General features: G+C 35.7%; 1 protein-coding gene across 1 annotated transcript in view; it reads left to right on the top strand.

The window, feature by feature from the left end:
• LOC102841666 (eukaryotic translation initiation factor 4E-like) overlaps positions 1-15,967 on the top strand; it is a 68,920-nt gene extending 52,953 nt beyond the window's left edge. Inside the window, exons 3-8 of the mRNA XM_006872960.1 lie at positions 235-341; positions 5,043-5,138; positions 9,114-9,177; positions 10,031-10,144; positions 11,081-11,220; positions 15,199-15,967. Of these exons, the coding sequence (XP_006873022.1) occupies positions 235-341; positions 5,043-5,138; positions 9,114-9,177; positions 10,031-10,144; positions 11,081-11,220; positions 15,199-15,313 (636 nt within the window). The 3' untranslated portion in view covers positions 15,314-15,967. The remainder of the gene's footprint in view (positions 1-234; positions 342-5,042; positions 5,139-9,113; positions 9,178-10,030; positions 10,145-11,080; positions 11,221-15,198) is intronic.
• The last annotated feature ends 212 nt before the right edge of the window (positions 15,968-16,179 follow it).

Consider the following 16,179-nt stretch of genomic DNA (forward strand, 5'->3'; position numbering starts at 1 on the left):
ATATGAGATCCATTTTTCTTCAAATTCAGTGGGTTGGTTTTTTTTTTTTTTTTTTTGTGAATTATATGATAGTTTACATGGGAGAAGTTTAGTTTTACATTCATTCCATCGTATATCATCTCACTGCCATGGGTCCATGGTTCCAATCCCTCCATGCTGGCCTATTGGTTTTAACTTTTTATTTAATAATCGTTGTCATATTCCACTAAGTAATGTTTTATTGTTTTTCATTAGGAAACCACTCCTACTCCTAATCCCCTGCCTACAGAAGAAGAGAAAACAGAATCTAATCAGGAGGTTGCTAACCCAGAACACTATATTAAACATCCACTACAGAACAGGTAAGCCTTTTGCCCTACCTTAACCTGGTGTGGCACGGTATGGTAAGCACTGGACTGCTAACCGCAAGGTTGGTGGTTCAAATTCGCTGGTTGCTACTTGGAAATCCTATATAGGGTCACTATGAATTAAAACATTCAATGGCACTTTACAACAACAACATACTTTTAAGCCGTGTTCTGGTGTGATACTGTAGGATATCACCAGACTGGTAACCAGAAAGTTGGTGGTTCAAACACTAGCGGCTTTTCAGAATGACTTGATGGCAATTAGCAGCAGCCCCAGCATACTCTTTAAAGTATAAAGTAGCTACCTGTGTGCTTGAATTTCACTTGACTTGCTGTGTATCCCGTAGCACAGATATAAAATATTTCCATCATCACAAAGTTCCCTTGGACCCTATGAAACAGAGTAGAACTGCTCCATATGTTTCCTAGGCTGTTGTGTAACCTTTACAGGAGTTGAGTGCCAGGTCTTTTTTCATACAGAGCTGTTGGATGTATTCATGCTGCTGACTTTTATGTAGCAGCCGAGTACTTAACCATCGAGCATCTAGGGTTCCTTGTAAGGACATACGGAAAAAACCAAATTCATTGTCATTGAGTTGATTCAGACTCATAATGATCCTATATATAGCATTTCTGAAACTGTAAATCTTTTCCGGGCGCAGTCTCACCTTTCTTCCTTGGAGTGGCTGGTAGGTTAAAACTGCTGACTTTGTGCTGGCAGCTAAATGCCTAATCACAGCCTGACCAGGACTCTTTAATGCAAACCCTATGTTGTTAAAGTGCCAACGTGTCAGTTCTGAATCCTAGTAACTCTGACTAGGATTTCTGAGGAGCAGCTGGTGGGTTTGAACCACTGACCTTGTGGTAAGCAGTCTAGTGCTTATCCTGTGTTGCCACACCAAGACTCCATTATAGCTTTATAGGTTACAGGAAATGAGAGGGGAAATGGTGAGAGAAGATTGTGGTATAGAAATGAGACTGGAAACTGCCTTGATGGAGAATGTTTGAACCATATTCACCATGGAATATAGAGCTTTAATGAAGGAACTTTAGGTTTTAGCTTTGAACTGATCTGAAAGTAGTGTAAATCGATTAGAATAAGAGGAAGTACTTTGGAGGCTCTTTGAATAGTCTAGGCAAAGGATGATGGTGACCTAAATTAAAGCAATGGAGGTTTGTCATTGTTAGTGCTTTCGAGTCAGTTCTAACTCATAACAACCCTGTATAGAGTTTCCAAGGAGTGAACTGGTGTTGGTTTGAATTGCTAATCTTGCAGTTAGTAGTCCAGTGCTTATCCTACAGAACCACACCCAGGACTCCAAAGCAATGGTGGTAGTAGTAAAGAAAAGAAATTGCAGAGATACTTAGGAGGGAGAACTAACTCCTTCCTTAATTTGGTGACTGATGTGAAGGTCAGAGGTGTTCTGACTTAGGCAGCAGGGTTTGGAGGGAAAGGTTGGATATTCTAGATAGAAAGATTGAAGATTCCATTTGCACTAGGCTGCCCATGTCTAGCAAGAAGTTGGATGTGAGTCTTGAGTTCAGAAAGGAGAACTAGGGGAGAGATGGTTTGAAATTTATGAGTAGATCGGTTGTACTCAAAACCACCTTAGTGAATGACAGGTCTTTTAAGAAGTTGAGTCACTACAGAAACTTGAGACACCAGCATTTAGGTGGTTTATGTTGAAGAAGAATGCCTATGAATGAATGATAGAGACATATAAACTGGGACAGAGTAGTACTCTTGGAATCCAAGAATAACATGATATTTGTGTATAACAGGTTGTGTATTACGTAAATGACAAAGCTAATGACTTGTGTTACTGTACAGATTTTGCTTCATTGTTTTAAATGACTGTGCGGGGTTTCTGAGGAGCAACTGGTGGGTTTGAATTGTTGACCTTGTTCAAATCTAGTGCTAATCCAACAGCGCCACACCAGGAGTCCCAAAGTTGGCAAGGAAAGAGCATACCTAGTATCCTGCTGTCCTTTGAAACTGTGAGAGAAGAAACTTGTGTTCTTAAAAACATGCACTTTGTGGTCTTTTGTTACAATGTTGTTAAGTGCCGTGAGTTGGTTCTGACTCTTATGGACCCCTGTGTAGGGTTTCTGAGGAACGGCTGGTGGGCTTGAGCTGCCGACCTTGTGGTTAGCAATCCAGTGCTTATCCTACAGCGCCACACCAGGACTCTATATTAGAAAATAAACCTGAGAAGCAAATATTTATATATTTATTTTTAAAACCTACATGCTAATATAAAACTTTTCATGAGAAAATATAGCAAAAGAAGACATTGTTTACAGTTTTCCCAAATATTTTGAAGTTCTAGGTTTAAATCAGCTGGATTTTGGATTTCAGATATGCTTTTGCATTTAGTATGTGATACTTGGTTTTGGTGGAATGTAAGAAGAAAGTCTGACCTTATACAGATTTGCAGTTGGAAAATAGAGAATTTTTAATAATCCTTTAAAGTAATTGTGAATATTCTTCAGTTTCCTAAAGATTGGTTGAATTGTGGAGTCTTAACCTATATTTAAAATCTTTTCCTAATTCATTAAATTAATTTTTGTTGGTCTATCTTATATTTGGAAAATACTGGATCAATAAGTTATGCAGATGTTTTAAATGTTGAAACACATAATTATACAATTTTGTTATTGTTAAGTGTGTTGAGTCAGTTCCGACTCATATTGAGCCTGTGTAGGATTCCCAAGAGTGTCTGGTAGGTTTGTATGCAGATCTTTTGGTTAGCATCCAGTGCTGACCCGCCAGTGCTGCACTAGGGCCCCATCCATTACAATGTTGTTGTTGTTAAGTGTTGTTTAAGTCCTGTGAAATCACTTGGTCTGACCTTGCCAAGGCAACCACAGTTTTAGCCATCACGTTGTTGTTAAGTGCCGTCGAGTCCGTTGCCACTCATAGTGACCCTGTACAGGGTTTCCGAGGCTGTAAACATTTATGGGAGCAGAAAGCCTCATCTTTCTCCCACCATCACATTTGTTATTGTTGTTGTTAAGTGTCATCAAGCCGGTTCCAACCCATAGCGACCCTGTACAGGGTTTCTGAGGCTGTAAATCTTTACGGGAATAGAAAGCCTCATCTTTCTCCCGCGGAGCAGCTGATCATTTCGAACAGGTGACCATGAGATTAGCAGCCCGATTCATAACCACTTTGTAGTAATTATTCTTTGAAGTAAAAAATATTAGTGACTGGTTTCCCTCCCAATTCAAAGAGTTGTATATGTATTGTATACTGATACACATTAGAAATGTTTTTCATACAGAATATGAAAAGATACATGTACAGATTTAAATGTAATGACACTAATAATTTTAATTCTTCAGCAAGACCATTCTTATCAAACTGGTGCTGGACTGTGAGGATTGATGTTGATAAAGGATATAGTGATTGTTAGTTCAGTTGAGTACCCCTTCCTTATTTTTTTCTAAGGCAAACAGATTTACCATTGCTCTTTACCATTGAACTTCTGGTGTTGTGTGTGGTGCTGTAGGATAAGCATTGGATAGCTAATCACAGGGTTGGTGGTTCAAACTCACCATTTGTTTGATCCGTGGAAAACCCTATACAGTGTTGCTATGAGTCAGAACCAACTCCGTGACACTCAACAACAACTTTTTATTAATTAGATTTAAAAAAAATAGTGGTGTATTAATTATAAAAATAATTTTCATCTCTTAGGGGTCCTGGAAGGGTCTTGGGATATGCAGTTTACGCTCTGAGTCTCCTGATTTTAATAATACAGTTGTAGGCATTTAGACTATTACATTTTTTTCAAAATACACATCTTTGTACAAACATTTTTGCTCAGTCACATAATTATTATTTACACTGAACAAGGTTTTTATTGTTCAGTGGATAGTTTTAGATTTATTAAAAATGACTGAATTATTAAAAATTTTCCTCCTTTTTTTTTTTTTTTAAAATGTAGTTGTCAAATGCAGACAAATTATCAAATAGATATTAAAATGCATCTCTTTATCTCTAACTGGGGTTAGAGCATTAATCAATCATAAAGCTGTATGAAGTATGTGTCCATTTGGAGACTTCTTCAGCTTCATTCAGCAATTTAATCCAGAAGAAGTGGCATTTCCCATTAACTTTAGGTATAGTAATTCAAAGAATATTGAATTTGATTTATATGAAAGATATCTTAGAATGATAGCATTTATCTTTAATGTATTAAATTAATACGCGTGTATAGAAATGTAGAAATTTGTATATATTCTGAATTTAACTGGCAGCAGTACTCATTGAATCCTTATATTAAATTTTATTATTCTCTCATTTGTGGGTTTGAGTAAACATAAAATCACATTGAATAATTTCTTCTTTCTAGCATTGCTATCTCTCCGTTTTAATTAATATTTTTTTTTTATTCCTCTGAAGACTCAGCTTTCCTCTTCTTCACTGTCCTGTGTGGTTAAGTGCCTCTGCTTTGCTTTCTTAAGTAACTTTGATTATTGTTGTCATAGCACTAAACACACTGCACTTGTCTCTATTTCATTTCTGTGAATTCCATTGAGAGACTCCATTTGTGGGTTTGCAGAAAATCTCTTATGCAGCAGGCACAAAATATATACTTTTAAATGAAAGAAATACAGAAGTTATTCATTATTTGCCACCATAAAACAACCAATATTTTCTGACACTTAGTTTTGTTTTGTTTACTGTAGATGGGCGCTCTGGTTTTTTAAAAATGATAAAAGCAAAACTTGGCAAGCAAACCTTCGGCTCATCTCTAAGTTTGATACTGTTGAAGATTTTTGGGCGTAAGTAACTATTTAGTTTAGGATATTTCCTGTTTTATTAGTCGTGTAGTTTTTAATTTGATGGTACAGTTTCTGTGGATTTATACTTGTGAGACTACTATCTGGCATTAGTTAAAAATTTCTTGTAAGCTGCTGTCACAAATTGAAGGGTGAGAATGAATAGTTAACAGGTTTTCTCTAGGCGGAACTTACCTTGTTTTGTTTCCATCTCCTCATAACTATTTGGTGATTATTCTTACCAGTTTTAGAAAAAGCACCAGTCGTGTCATCCTTTGTTTCTCTGAATATTTTCTATTCCTTGTCCCTAAGATTTCCTTCTACCACTTCTCTGTCAGCTTGTCTTACTCTGGTGCCACCAATACTTCAAATACCAGCAGAGTCACCCATGGTGGACAGGCTTCAACAGAGCTTCTTAAAACAGATTGGGAAGGAGATCCTAGTAATATGTTTCTGAAACAAATTAGCCAGTAAAAGCCTCATGGCTTTTTAATGCAGCAGAACATTATATAAAGTATAACTTTGAGTATCTCCCACTGGAATTTAGAGACCATCATTTCATGTATTCAGTATTGATGACCAAAGGCCAAACAGGTTGTGGGAGGACATCAATGAGAAAGCAAAATGTCATTAAAAGGACAACAACAAAGAAAGAAAAGACAAAAATGGATGGCAGAAAAGATTTTAAAATTTGTTCTTGATAGTAGAATGGGTAAAATGAACAGAAAGTTCCAAAGGGCAGGCATCTCAAGAAGGACGGTAAAGTATTATAATGAAATATAAAAAAACCAGATTTAGAAAACTTAAAGGGGGATGGACATACTTTTCAAACAGGAAAAAAAAAAAAAAATCAAACCAAGTTGTAATATTGAAGGAGTCTATGGACAAAATATTGAAGGATACAGGAAACAAACGAAGGAAGGAATACATGCAATCACTGTACCAAGAAGAATTTGCCAACAATTCAGTATTTGAAGTCCTGGTGTAGTGCTGTGGATTAATGCGCCAGACTGCAAAGCTGTTTGAATTGTAAGGTTGGCGGTTCAAGCTCACTATCTGCTCCTCGGAAACCCTATACAGGGTTGCTATGGGTCGGAACTGACTCAACGGCACTTAACAACAGTCAAGTACTGATGGTATTGAAGAAAGAAGTTAAGCTGCACTGACGGCATTGGCTACAAACAATGGCTAGATGGAATACCAAGTGAGATGTTACAAACATGTGGTGCTGGAAGTGCTCACTTGTTTATACCAAGAAATTTGGAAGACAGGTACCCGACCAATTGACAAGAAAAGCTCCATATTTGTGCACATTCCAAAAAAAGGTAACCCAGCAGAATGTGGAAATTATTGAATAATATCATTAATATTGTCATATAGGGTCCTTATGAGTTGGAATCTATTTCAGTGTAGAGATTCAAGCCAGATTAAGAAGAGGAGGTGGAACAAGAGGTATCATTGATATTGTCAGATGGATCTTAGCTGAAAGAAGAAAGTACAAGAAAGATATTGAATTGCAGATCATAACAAATAAAGGATAACAGTAGTAAGGATGGGAATTCCAGAACACTTATTGAACTCTTGTATATAGAACAAGATGCTGTTGTTTGAATAGAGCGATGGTGCTGTGTGGTTTAAGATAAGGAAAGGTATGCATCAACCTTGTATCCTTTTACCATTCAGTTTGTATGATGAGCAAATAATTTAAGAAGCTGGACTACGTGAAATAGAGTTGGCATTGGGATTTGGAGGAAGACTCATACAGATGATACAACCTTACTTGCTGAAAATGAAGAGGACTTGAAGCACTTACTGATGAAGATCAAAGGCTGTAACTTTTAGTAGGGATCATATCAACATCAAGGGGGGGAAAAACAACCTTACAACTGGAACAGTAAAGCAACATCATGATAAAGAAAAGATAGGATTTATCGTCAACACCTATGTTAGCAGTCAGGAAATTAAACATGCTGCATTAGGCAAATCTGCAAAAGAACTCTTTAAATTTTGAAATGTAAAGATGTCATTTTAAGGACTAAGGTGCACGTGAGCCAAGCCATGTTTTTCAGTTTCTTCATATGGACAGTGAATAAGGAAGACTGAAATTTGATACTTTTGAAATTTGTTGGTGGAAAATACTGAATATATCATGGGCTGCCAGAGCAACAAACAAATCTGTCTTGTAAGTAGTGTAGCCAGAATACTCCTAAGAGGGGAGGATGGCAAAACTTCACCTCATATTTTGGACAGGTGGAACCAGTTACTGGAGGGGAGATCAAACTTGTTAAAAAGTAGAGGGTCAGGGACTGCTAACCATGAGGTTGGTGGTTGAAATCCACCAGTCACTCTTTGGAAATACTATACAGGGTTGCTATGAGTCAAAACTGATTTCATGGCACTTGATAGCAATTCATAGGTCTATTTGTCCAGCTACTAGGGTTGTTTTGTTCTTCCAAAACATCAAGTATTTATCCTCTGTTTATTCAAGTCCTCTGAAACAAACACAAATAGAGGTCACCGGCCGAGACTAAGGAAGTCTTGAACCATTTCCCCCCTTAGATTCAGATTTGTATTTATCTAGTTTAAAGATATGGAGGAGTCCTTCACTTTGCTATAAATGTGTAAGTCACTTAATTTTTCACTGTGGCAAACAAGCCCTTTTGAGTTTATCCACTGTGTAGTTTTAGGGCTCTGCTAAAATGAGCCAATGCAAATTCTCATTATAGACATAACATTAAGATATCTCAGAACATTGTGATGGTCAAAGGAGACCAGAAAGAAGCATTAGTCTGTTTTTACCTTGAATGCCACTGATGAAGGTCATTCCCTCCCACATGCCCAGTTCTGTTTTGTTGCCTACTGGTGCTTTCAATAGTTAGTAGATTGATAGGAATAACCATTATTTAGAATGACTCAGCAAACATTATTTGGTTTTAGGATGGCTTATGCAAATTGGATTTGTGTAGTATCCTGTGCAATATGTGATCTAAAGAATGCTAAATTCATTCTTTAAACTCTGCTTGAAATATTCCTATAGAAAGGGCTCCTTAGGGATAAAATAGGATTTGAAAAACCTGTCTATGAGAAATAAGGTCATCATGGTCTACAGACATAACTGCATAAACTCATGATTTCTTCCATTTAGTAATGTTAAGTGCCGTCGAGTCAGTTCTAACTCATAGTGACGCTGTATAGGAGAGTGGCTGGTGGCTTTGAACTGCTGACCTTTCAGTTAGCAATCTAGTGCTTATCCTACAGTGCCACATCAGGACATTCTATTAAAACACAAAACAAAACAACTACAGTTCAAATGAGTTAGCCATTTTTCAGTCTTTTGCCTTCAGGTTAGTGCATATATCTAAGCCATTACAAATGTTGCAGTTTAAAAACATAGATTCCAGGTTTGTATCCCATATTTAAGGGACTAAACTCTCAAAGCCTTGTTTTAAATTAAAATAGCTTCCCAAATGTGATTATATTGTATTAATAGGTTATTAATAGCCTGTGATGTTATATATTCTTGGATACCTCTGAGAATAATGTTAATTTATATCGATCATGCATTTCTGATGTTCCAGAAATTTGTCTTTATCTTACTTAATGTCTCGTGTGTGTGTGTGTGAACAAAGCTCATTAGCTTCATAAAGTTTTCACCTACTTGAAGTCATCTCAAAACTTATTTCTCAGTTTCTTTTATATATATATATATACACACACACATAAATACATACATTAAAATATTTTTTGTCATGCTAAATTCATTGAATATCTGATTTTGAAAATCCTATGTGTCATCAGAAATTGATTCCTAAACTAACATCAGATCTCTTCTGTTCTATTATAGAGCCTCACTTGGTAGAAAAATAAGTAAACATGAACGTTATATATATTTTCATAAGGTTCTCTAAATGTATACATAAGTCCTTGCACTCAGCATTATATGTTCTGTATTTATAATTGTCCTTTTCTTTTACCCAGTTTGTACAACCATATCCAGTTGTCTAGTAATTTAATGCCTGGCTGTGACTACTCACTTTTTAAGGTATGCTTAATTGGTGATTTTGTATATTTACTATAGGACTCTGAACCATTCAGGTAGTCCTTATGAAATCTTGCTTAGGAATAATTAATATTGTGATGATTATAATAATAACTTTAAAAAAATTCCCCCCCTATTTATAGTATATATAGATATTGAGTGAGAGTCTTATTGTATGTGTACATTCTCTGCTTGATTTTGAAAAAACAGCTTTGCCTGTATAATCTTCATATATTTGAGGAAAGTGAAATCGCCCAGAGTTTGTCATGGATTTTTAATCAGGGAGGCATGCGTCCTCGAGAGATCCATGAGTAGGCTTTATCGGGCTAGGAGGATTGTGTTACTCATTAACTCTAAAATTGTACAATTTTGTACATATTTTTCTGGATGTAAAATTGTACTACCAATACCAGAAGCACCACTTAATTGTAAAGTAAATTGTGACTCATGACAACCCCTTGTGTGTCAAAGTAGAGGCTGTGCGCCATTGGAACTTTCAATGACTGGTTGTTTTAGAAGTAGCATGGTAGACTTGAACAACCAATCTTTTGGTTATAAACTATACCACTCAGGGGCTTTGTAAAAATGTGCTGCATAGCTTTTCTCAAAGACATCTGTTACTCAAAAAGTTATTAAGAACTTTGAACCTAGCATAAGTGTTAAGCCAAAACTCTAATTCTGCAATCCCATGCTTTTGGCTTTAAGTTCCTATATGCTGTATCTTTCATTACTATATCAATGAAGTGTTACAGTAAATGCAGTAGAAGTTAAGAGTTATTATTTGCTTTTTATAATGATTATCTTTCAAAGGCAGAGTAGCAATATTGTTTAGTGTTATTTTCTTCTAACTCTGTAGGATGGTATTGAGCCCATGTGGGAAGATGAGAAAAACAAACGAGGAGGACGATGGCTAATTACATTGAACAAACAGCAGAGACGAAGTGACCTCGATCGCTTTTGGCTAGAGACAGTAAGGTTTTAAAATTACAAAATAGCTTTAGAGAAAGTTTTCGAATACTGAAACTTAAGTTCATTTGATGTTAGTTACTTAACAGGACATAAGATTGCTCATTCTACACTTGATCTTAGCCAAAAGACAGAGAAGGGATAGGATGCTCACTGTAGAAAATATAAACCCCAGTTTTGTTTTATCATATAAATTATGTATATTATTTGTATTATACCCCATGCTCCCCCTGCATCATCATACTGCCAATTAGATATAAAGTGACTGACATTTGACTCTTTCCACTGCTCATTGTCAGTTTGTTAGCCTAACAATTACAGCATATCATAGACACAAACAATGAAATTGTTAAACACCATCCAACTTGTATGTTGTGGTGTATTCTGGGATTTTTGCTTTACAAGACATGATAGAGGGCTTCAAAAAGTTCTTGGAAAAATGGAATTAAAGGGTAGTGGAATGGAATTTTCCCACAAACCTTTTGAATTCCTATGTTGTAACACAGTGTCTGGTTTATAGTTAGCATTTAATAAATGCTAGGAGAAAGATGAAACTTTTTGCTACTGTAAAGATTTACAGCCGCAGAAGTCATTGATATAAGTCAGGACAGCACACAGCCACCACCACCATCAATAAATGCAATTTTAGAATTCTATATTAAAAAGTCAGGACAAAGAACTATATGCATAAATAGAATCTGTTGTATTGTTAGGTGATGTTGAGTTGGTTCCAATTCTTGCTGAAACATCAACTCTAGTTTAAAAATGATGGGAAAAATTGAACAACTAGATGGGATAAGTTCACAGATAGCAAAATCAGTAATAATTAATATATAATAGCCTCATATAAAAAAAGTCTTGTTTGAATTTAGTTTTATATATTAGACATTTGCAGTTTTAAAATCTGTTGAATGCAATTTTGGATTGATTTATTTTTAAGCTGCTGTGCCTTATTGGAGAATCTTTTGATGACTACAGTGATGATGTATGTGGAGCTGTTGTTAATGTTAGAGCTAAAGGCGATAAGATAGCAATATGGACTACTGAATGTGAAAACAGAGATGCTGTTACACATATAGGGTACGTTTTACTGTTTACCTATTTTGACATTATTAATATAGCTAAAAATCTTCATTTTATTGGGAGGTTTAGAAATATGTTCTTTGTATTGTTTTCATGGACATTTGTATAATTTTTAAGCACTGTTGGTGCTTAATGTCTTATTCATAATTTTTTAATTTTTATAAAGTTACTCTCTACTTTGGCATGTAATATTTCATTTCCCAGGTGAGGCTGTGATTCTCTTTTCCTACTTAGGAATCACAGCACTAATGTACCACACTTATTACAAACCAATGTATTTTGTATGTGTACACATACATAGACTTTTTATTTAAAATTTTATTCTTTGTACGAATATTGTCTACATTTTGTCTTTTCCCACCATTGTTAGTACTAACTAGGATTTTCATCTAAATTAGTAAAATGACTTTTTTTTGTGTTAATAACAAGTATTGATCAAAATGTTTGTTTTTTTCCTTTTGTGTGTGAATTTTCAAACATGAATTCTCATATGAACTTAATTATTCTGTAAAACAACAAGAACAAAAAATAGGAATTTTCTAGGCTTTAATTTACATAAATTTCGGCATAAGGGAATTACATTGACTCCTCACTTATCAACTCATTCAATATTTCACATTTACTACAACGTAAAGAGGAATCCTGGTGTGACACTGGGTTAGTTAATTCACTGGACTGCAAGGTTGGTTTGAACCACAAGATAGGCAATTCAGGCTCACCAGCCGTTCCTTGAAAACCCTATACAGGGTTGCTATGAGTTAGAACTGACTATGTGGCACTTAATGACAACAGTATAAAAATCTGTTATCTGACTGTTTTGCGTGTTATGACCATACATTTGACAGCAGCAAACACTGAGTTTTGTGAGGTGTAAAAGTAGCGAAGCTGTGATGGCTAAGATTATGGGTCTATTTGACTGGACCGCATTTCGTGATGGTTTGGCAAGTATGTAGTGATGTAATTTGGCATTTATGTAATAGTGTGTGGACATCCATCCTCAAAATGGAAAAATGACCATTTTGTTCCAGGTCTTTGGAACAGATCCATCCATGTCCGTAAGCGACGAGTGAGTGTAACTGTAGGTTTGTCATTGCATTCCTGATCTTTTTTCACCAGCATCAAAACTTAATTGTGGAGTTTCACATTTCTTTGAAAATCAGAATTAAAGAAGTATGATTACCTCAAAAAATTTAAAATTGTGCCACATTAAAAGTTTTTCGAATCTCTATAAAGCATTTTAACTTTAATTTTTCAAGGAAGATTTTTACTTTTAACCCTACTGAGTTTGTATGACTTTTATAAATCTGACAGTAGTTGAAATTTTTATTATAAAATGATTTTTTCCACAACTTAATACTGGAGGGAAAGTAGTAAAATCTGGCATGTGGAAGTCATGAATGAAAAAATATTCCAGTGTCATATTGTGAAGACATTAGCTCCTGTAAAACAATTTTCCTTCAGTTTTGATTCTATTATTTATTTATTTTTGTTAGTCTTAGTATAAAGATCCAAATTACTACGGTGACCTATTGTCATCTGTCCTGAGGCACCTTGATATCCTGGGTCATATTCATATTCTTATTTAAACTTTTTATTGTGAATTTATTGACAGCTTACAGACAGATCATCAGTTTTACATTAAACAAATTGTAGTTTGTTTCATGATTATACTCCCTTCCATGTTACAACAGTTATCCCACTTCCTCCTTTGGTTTCTATTTCCATTCTACCTTCCTTCCCATCCCTTCTCAACTTTCTCTTTAGGTAAATGTTGCCCTTTTGATTTTGAATGATTGGCCATTCTGTGGTGTGCATCCTGGTGTGGCACTGTAGAGACAGCACTGGACTGCTAATCACAAGGTTGGTGGTTCAAACCCATCAGCTGCTCCTTACAAGGTCGCTATGAGTCGGAACTGACTCGATGGCACTTAACAACAACATTCCTTACTAGTAGTGTTATCCCTCAAGTTTACTTGAGTAAAAATTGGGCCACAAAGGTGGGTTCCTTTCCAGATTTGAAGGATGGTCGGGGGCTGTAGTCTCAGGGTCCTCCAGTCTCTTTCTGATCAGTAAGCCTAATTGTTTGTTTAATTTGAGTTTTTTTCCACATTTTCTTGCAGTGTTATTCTTTTCAGAGCTGTTGTTAGTGGTAGTGAGCACCCTCTAGTTCTGGTCTCGGTGTCATGGAGAAATGATGTTCAAATGTTTCATTAATTCGTTGAACTAATTGATTGCAAGCCTCTTCAATTCTCCTCACTTTTCCTTCTTCTGCATATAAAGACCAATAGGTACACCTTAGATGGCTCCTCATGATCTTAGAAGATACCAGGCGCTCCTCACCAAAGTAGGATGTAGAACATTTTGTGGACTGTGTTACGTGAATTGACCATGGTTTCCCTCAGCCCCCAGGTCCAGAAACTCATATCTCAGAAGTTTTTATTTTGCCCACTATGTGCTCCGCCACATTCATAGTTAATGTTTGCAGGAAAGCTAAATACCCATCTACCAATATTCTCTTTATCAAAACTTTATCTATTTGAGGGTTATATAATATACCACACTCTTGCTCTCATACCCATTCTGCCTATGCCTCTGTTCGTGTGTATATTTCACTATTTACCATGATCCCCTTTAGCCCTTGCATACGTGTCCCTGTGTTTTCACCTGGCTTCATCATTCTTCTGCTGGCCGTCGTCGTCTTGTATATTTTATACTCATTTTCTTGATGACCTGTAACCATAGCCTTATTTTTGTTCTTCTGCCTTTATTGTGCTTAGTCTTTTTGACATTATACTTTTAACCTCATTACTTTGATACAGGAGCTTCTTTCATTTTCTATATGAGATTAAGTCCTCCTTGTTATATAGTATCATAGTCTTTATTCTTGCCCATTTTGAAACTGATCATACTTAGTCTTACAGTAGAGTGGCATCTTGAAAATTAGGTTCTAGAGTCAGTGAATATGTGTAAGTTAAAAATCATACACATTCTAAAATACCATAAATCACCCTTAAAGTGTTTTAATTTTTATAGATGTGTTTACAATTTTGTCAGTGATAGGCGAAATGAATGTAATTGTGTACTGCTACTAAGTGCCAAATTGGTTCTGACTCATAGTGAGCCTGTGTAGGGTTTCTTAGGAGTGGCTGTTGACCTTGCAGTTAATATATAATATTTGCTAGGATTCATACATGAAATACAACGGAACACTGGTGGCACAATGGTCAGGTGCTTAGCTACTAACTGGAAGGTCAGTTGTTCAAACCCACCAGTGACTCCTTGGCGGAAAGACCTGATGGTCTGCTTCCATAAAGAAATCCTATGGGATTGTTGTTGTTATGTGCCGTGGAGTTGGTTCTGACTCATAGCAACCTTGTACAGAGTTTCCAAGGCTGTAAATCTTTACGGGAACAGAAAGCCTCATCTTTCTCCCGCAGAACAGCTGGTAGTTTACAACTGCTGACCGTGATATTAGCACACCAATTTGTAACCACTACACTACCAGGTAGATCTGTTCTGTTCTATGGGGTCACTGTGAGTCAGAATTGACTCGATGGCACCAAAAAAAAAATAATGTGAAAAGTACAGCTTTATATTTCAGATCATATAACAGATCAAAGAATGAAAGAAGCCGTGCATATAAGTCATTTTGTGTAAATAAGTGCAAATGTGATACAGCTCCCCCATTTATATTTGTGGTTATTTTCCTTACTGGGGTATAGATAGCTTGAGCCAGGGATTGTCCCTACTTTGCTCACTTTCGTTTTAGCAGTAATACCACTGTCCCTGCTACATAGTAGGTTCTCAAATATTAATTGATTAACCAAGATTGCTATAAAAATGTGGAGTACATCGTATGTATAGGCAAAGTATACAATTTTGTTTAATTCTACAGTCTAGATATTGTATCAAGATTACTAATATCTACTTTTAGAAAGATATGAATAAAAAGTAATGACTTGTTTCTTTTTCTAGGAGAGTATACAAGGAAAGGTTAGGACTTCCTCCAAAGATGGCGATTGGTTATCAGTCCCATGCAGACACAGCTACTAAAAGCGGCTCCACCACTAAAAATAGGTTTGTTGTTTAAGAAGACACCTTCTGAATATTCTCATAGGAGACTGCGTCAAGCAATCGAGATTTGGGAGCTGAACCAAAGCCTCTTCAAAAGCAGAGTGGACTGCATTTAAATTTGATTTCCATCTAAATGTTGCTAAGATATAAGAGAAGTCTCATTCGCCTTTGTCTTGTACTTCTGTGTTCATATTTTTTTTTTTTTAATTTTGGTTATAGTATCTACTATCCCAATCAAAGAAATAACAGTACACATCATCCCCAGAATCCATAAACGTGTTCCTGGCCCACTCTGTTATAGCTTATTAGAATTCATATTACAAAACATTTGCCCAGCCACAATATCCAAAAAACAACATGCATTTCTATACCTTACAGGAAAAAAAAAGTGTTTATGTACCATTGTATGCAGGAGCATATTTTGCTGGTTTGAAAGAGTATGATGCATACAGTTTTCTAGCAATTTTCTTTGTTTCTTTTTACAGCATTGTTTTTGCTGTACTCTCGCTGATGGCTGCTAGATTTTAATTTATTTGTTTCCCTACTTGATAACATTAGTGATTCTGATTTCAGCTTATCGTTTTGTTTTGCTTCTGTTTTTTTCCTCATGTAACATTGGTGAAGGATCCAGGAATATGACACAAAGGTGGAATAAACATTAATTTTGCGCATTCTTTGGTAATTTTTTTTTTGTTGTTTTTTTGTTTTTTTTTTATAACTACAAAGCTTTGCTACAAATTTATGCATTTCATTCAAATCAGTGATCTATGTTTGTGTGATTTCCTAAACATAATTGTGGATTTAAAAATGTAACATCATAATTACATTCCTAAGTAGAATTAGTATGTCTGTTTTTATATCTTTATGCTGTATTTTAACTTT

This window comes from Chrysochloris asiatica, unplaced genomic scaffold (genome assembly GCF_000296735.1).
Source record: "Chrysochloris asiatica unplaced genomic scaffold, ChrAsi1.0 scaffold00216, whole genome shotgun sequence".
Lineage (NCBI taxonomy): Eukaryota > Metazoa > Chordata > Mammalia > Afrosoricida > Chrysochloridae > Chrysochloris > Chrysochloris asiatica.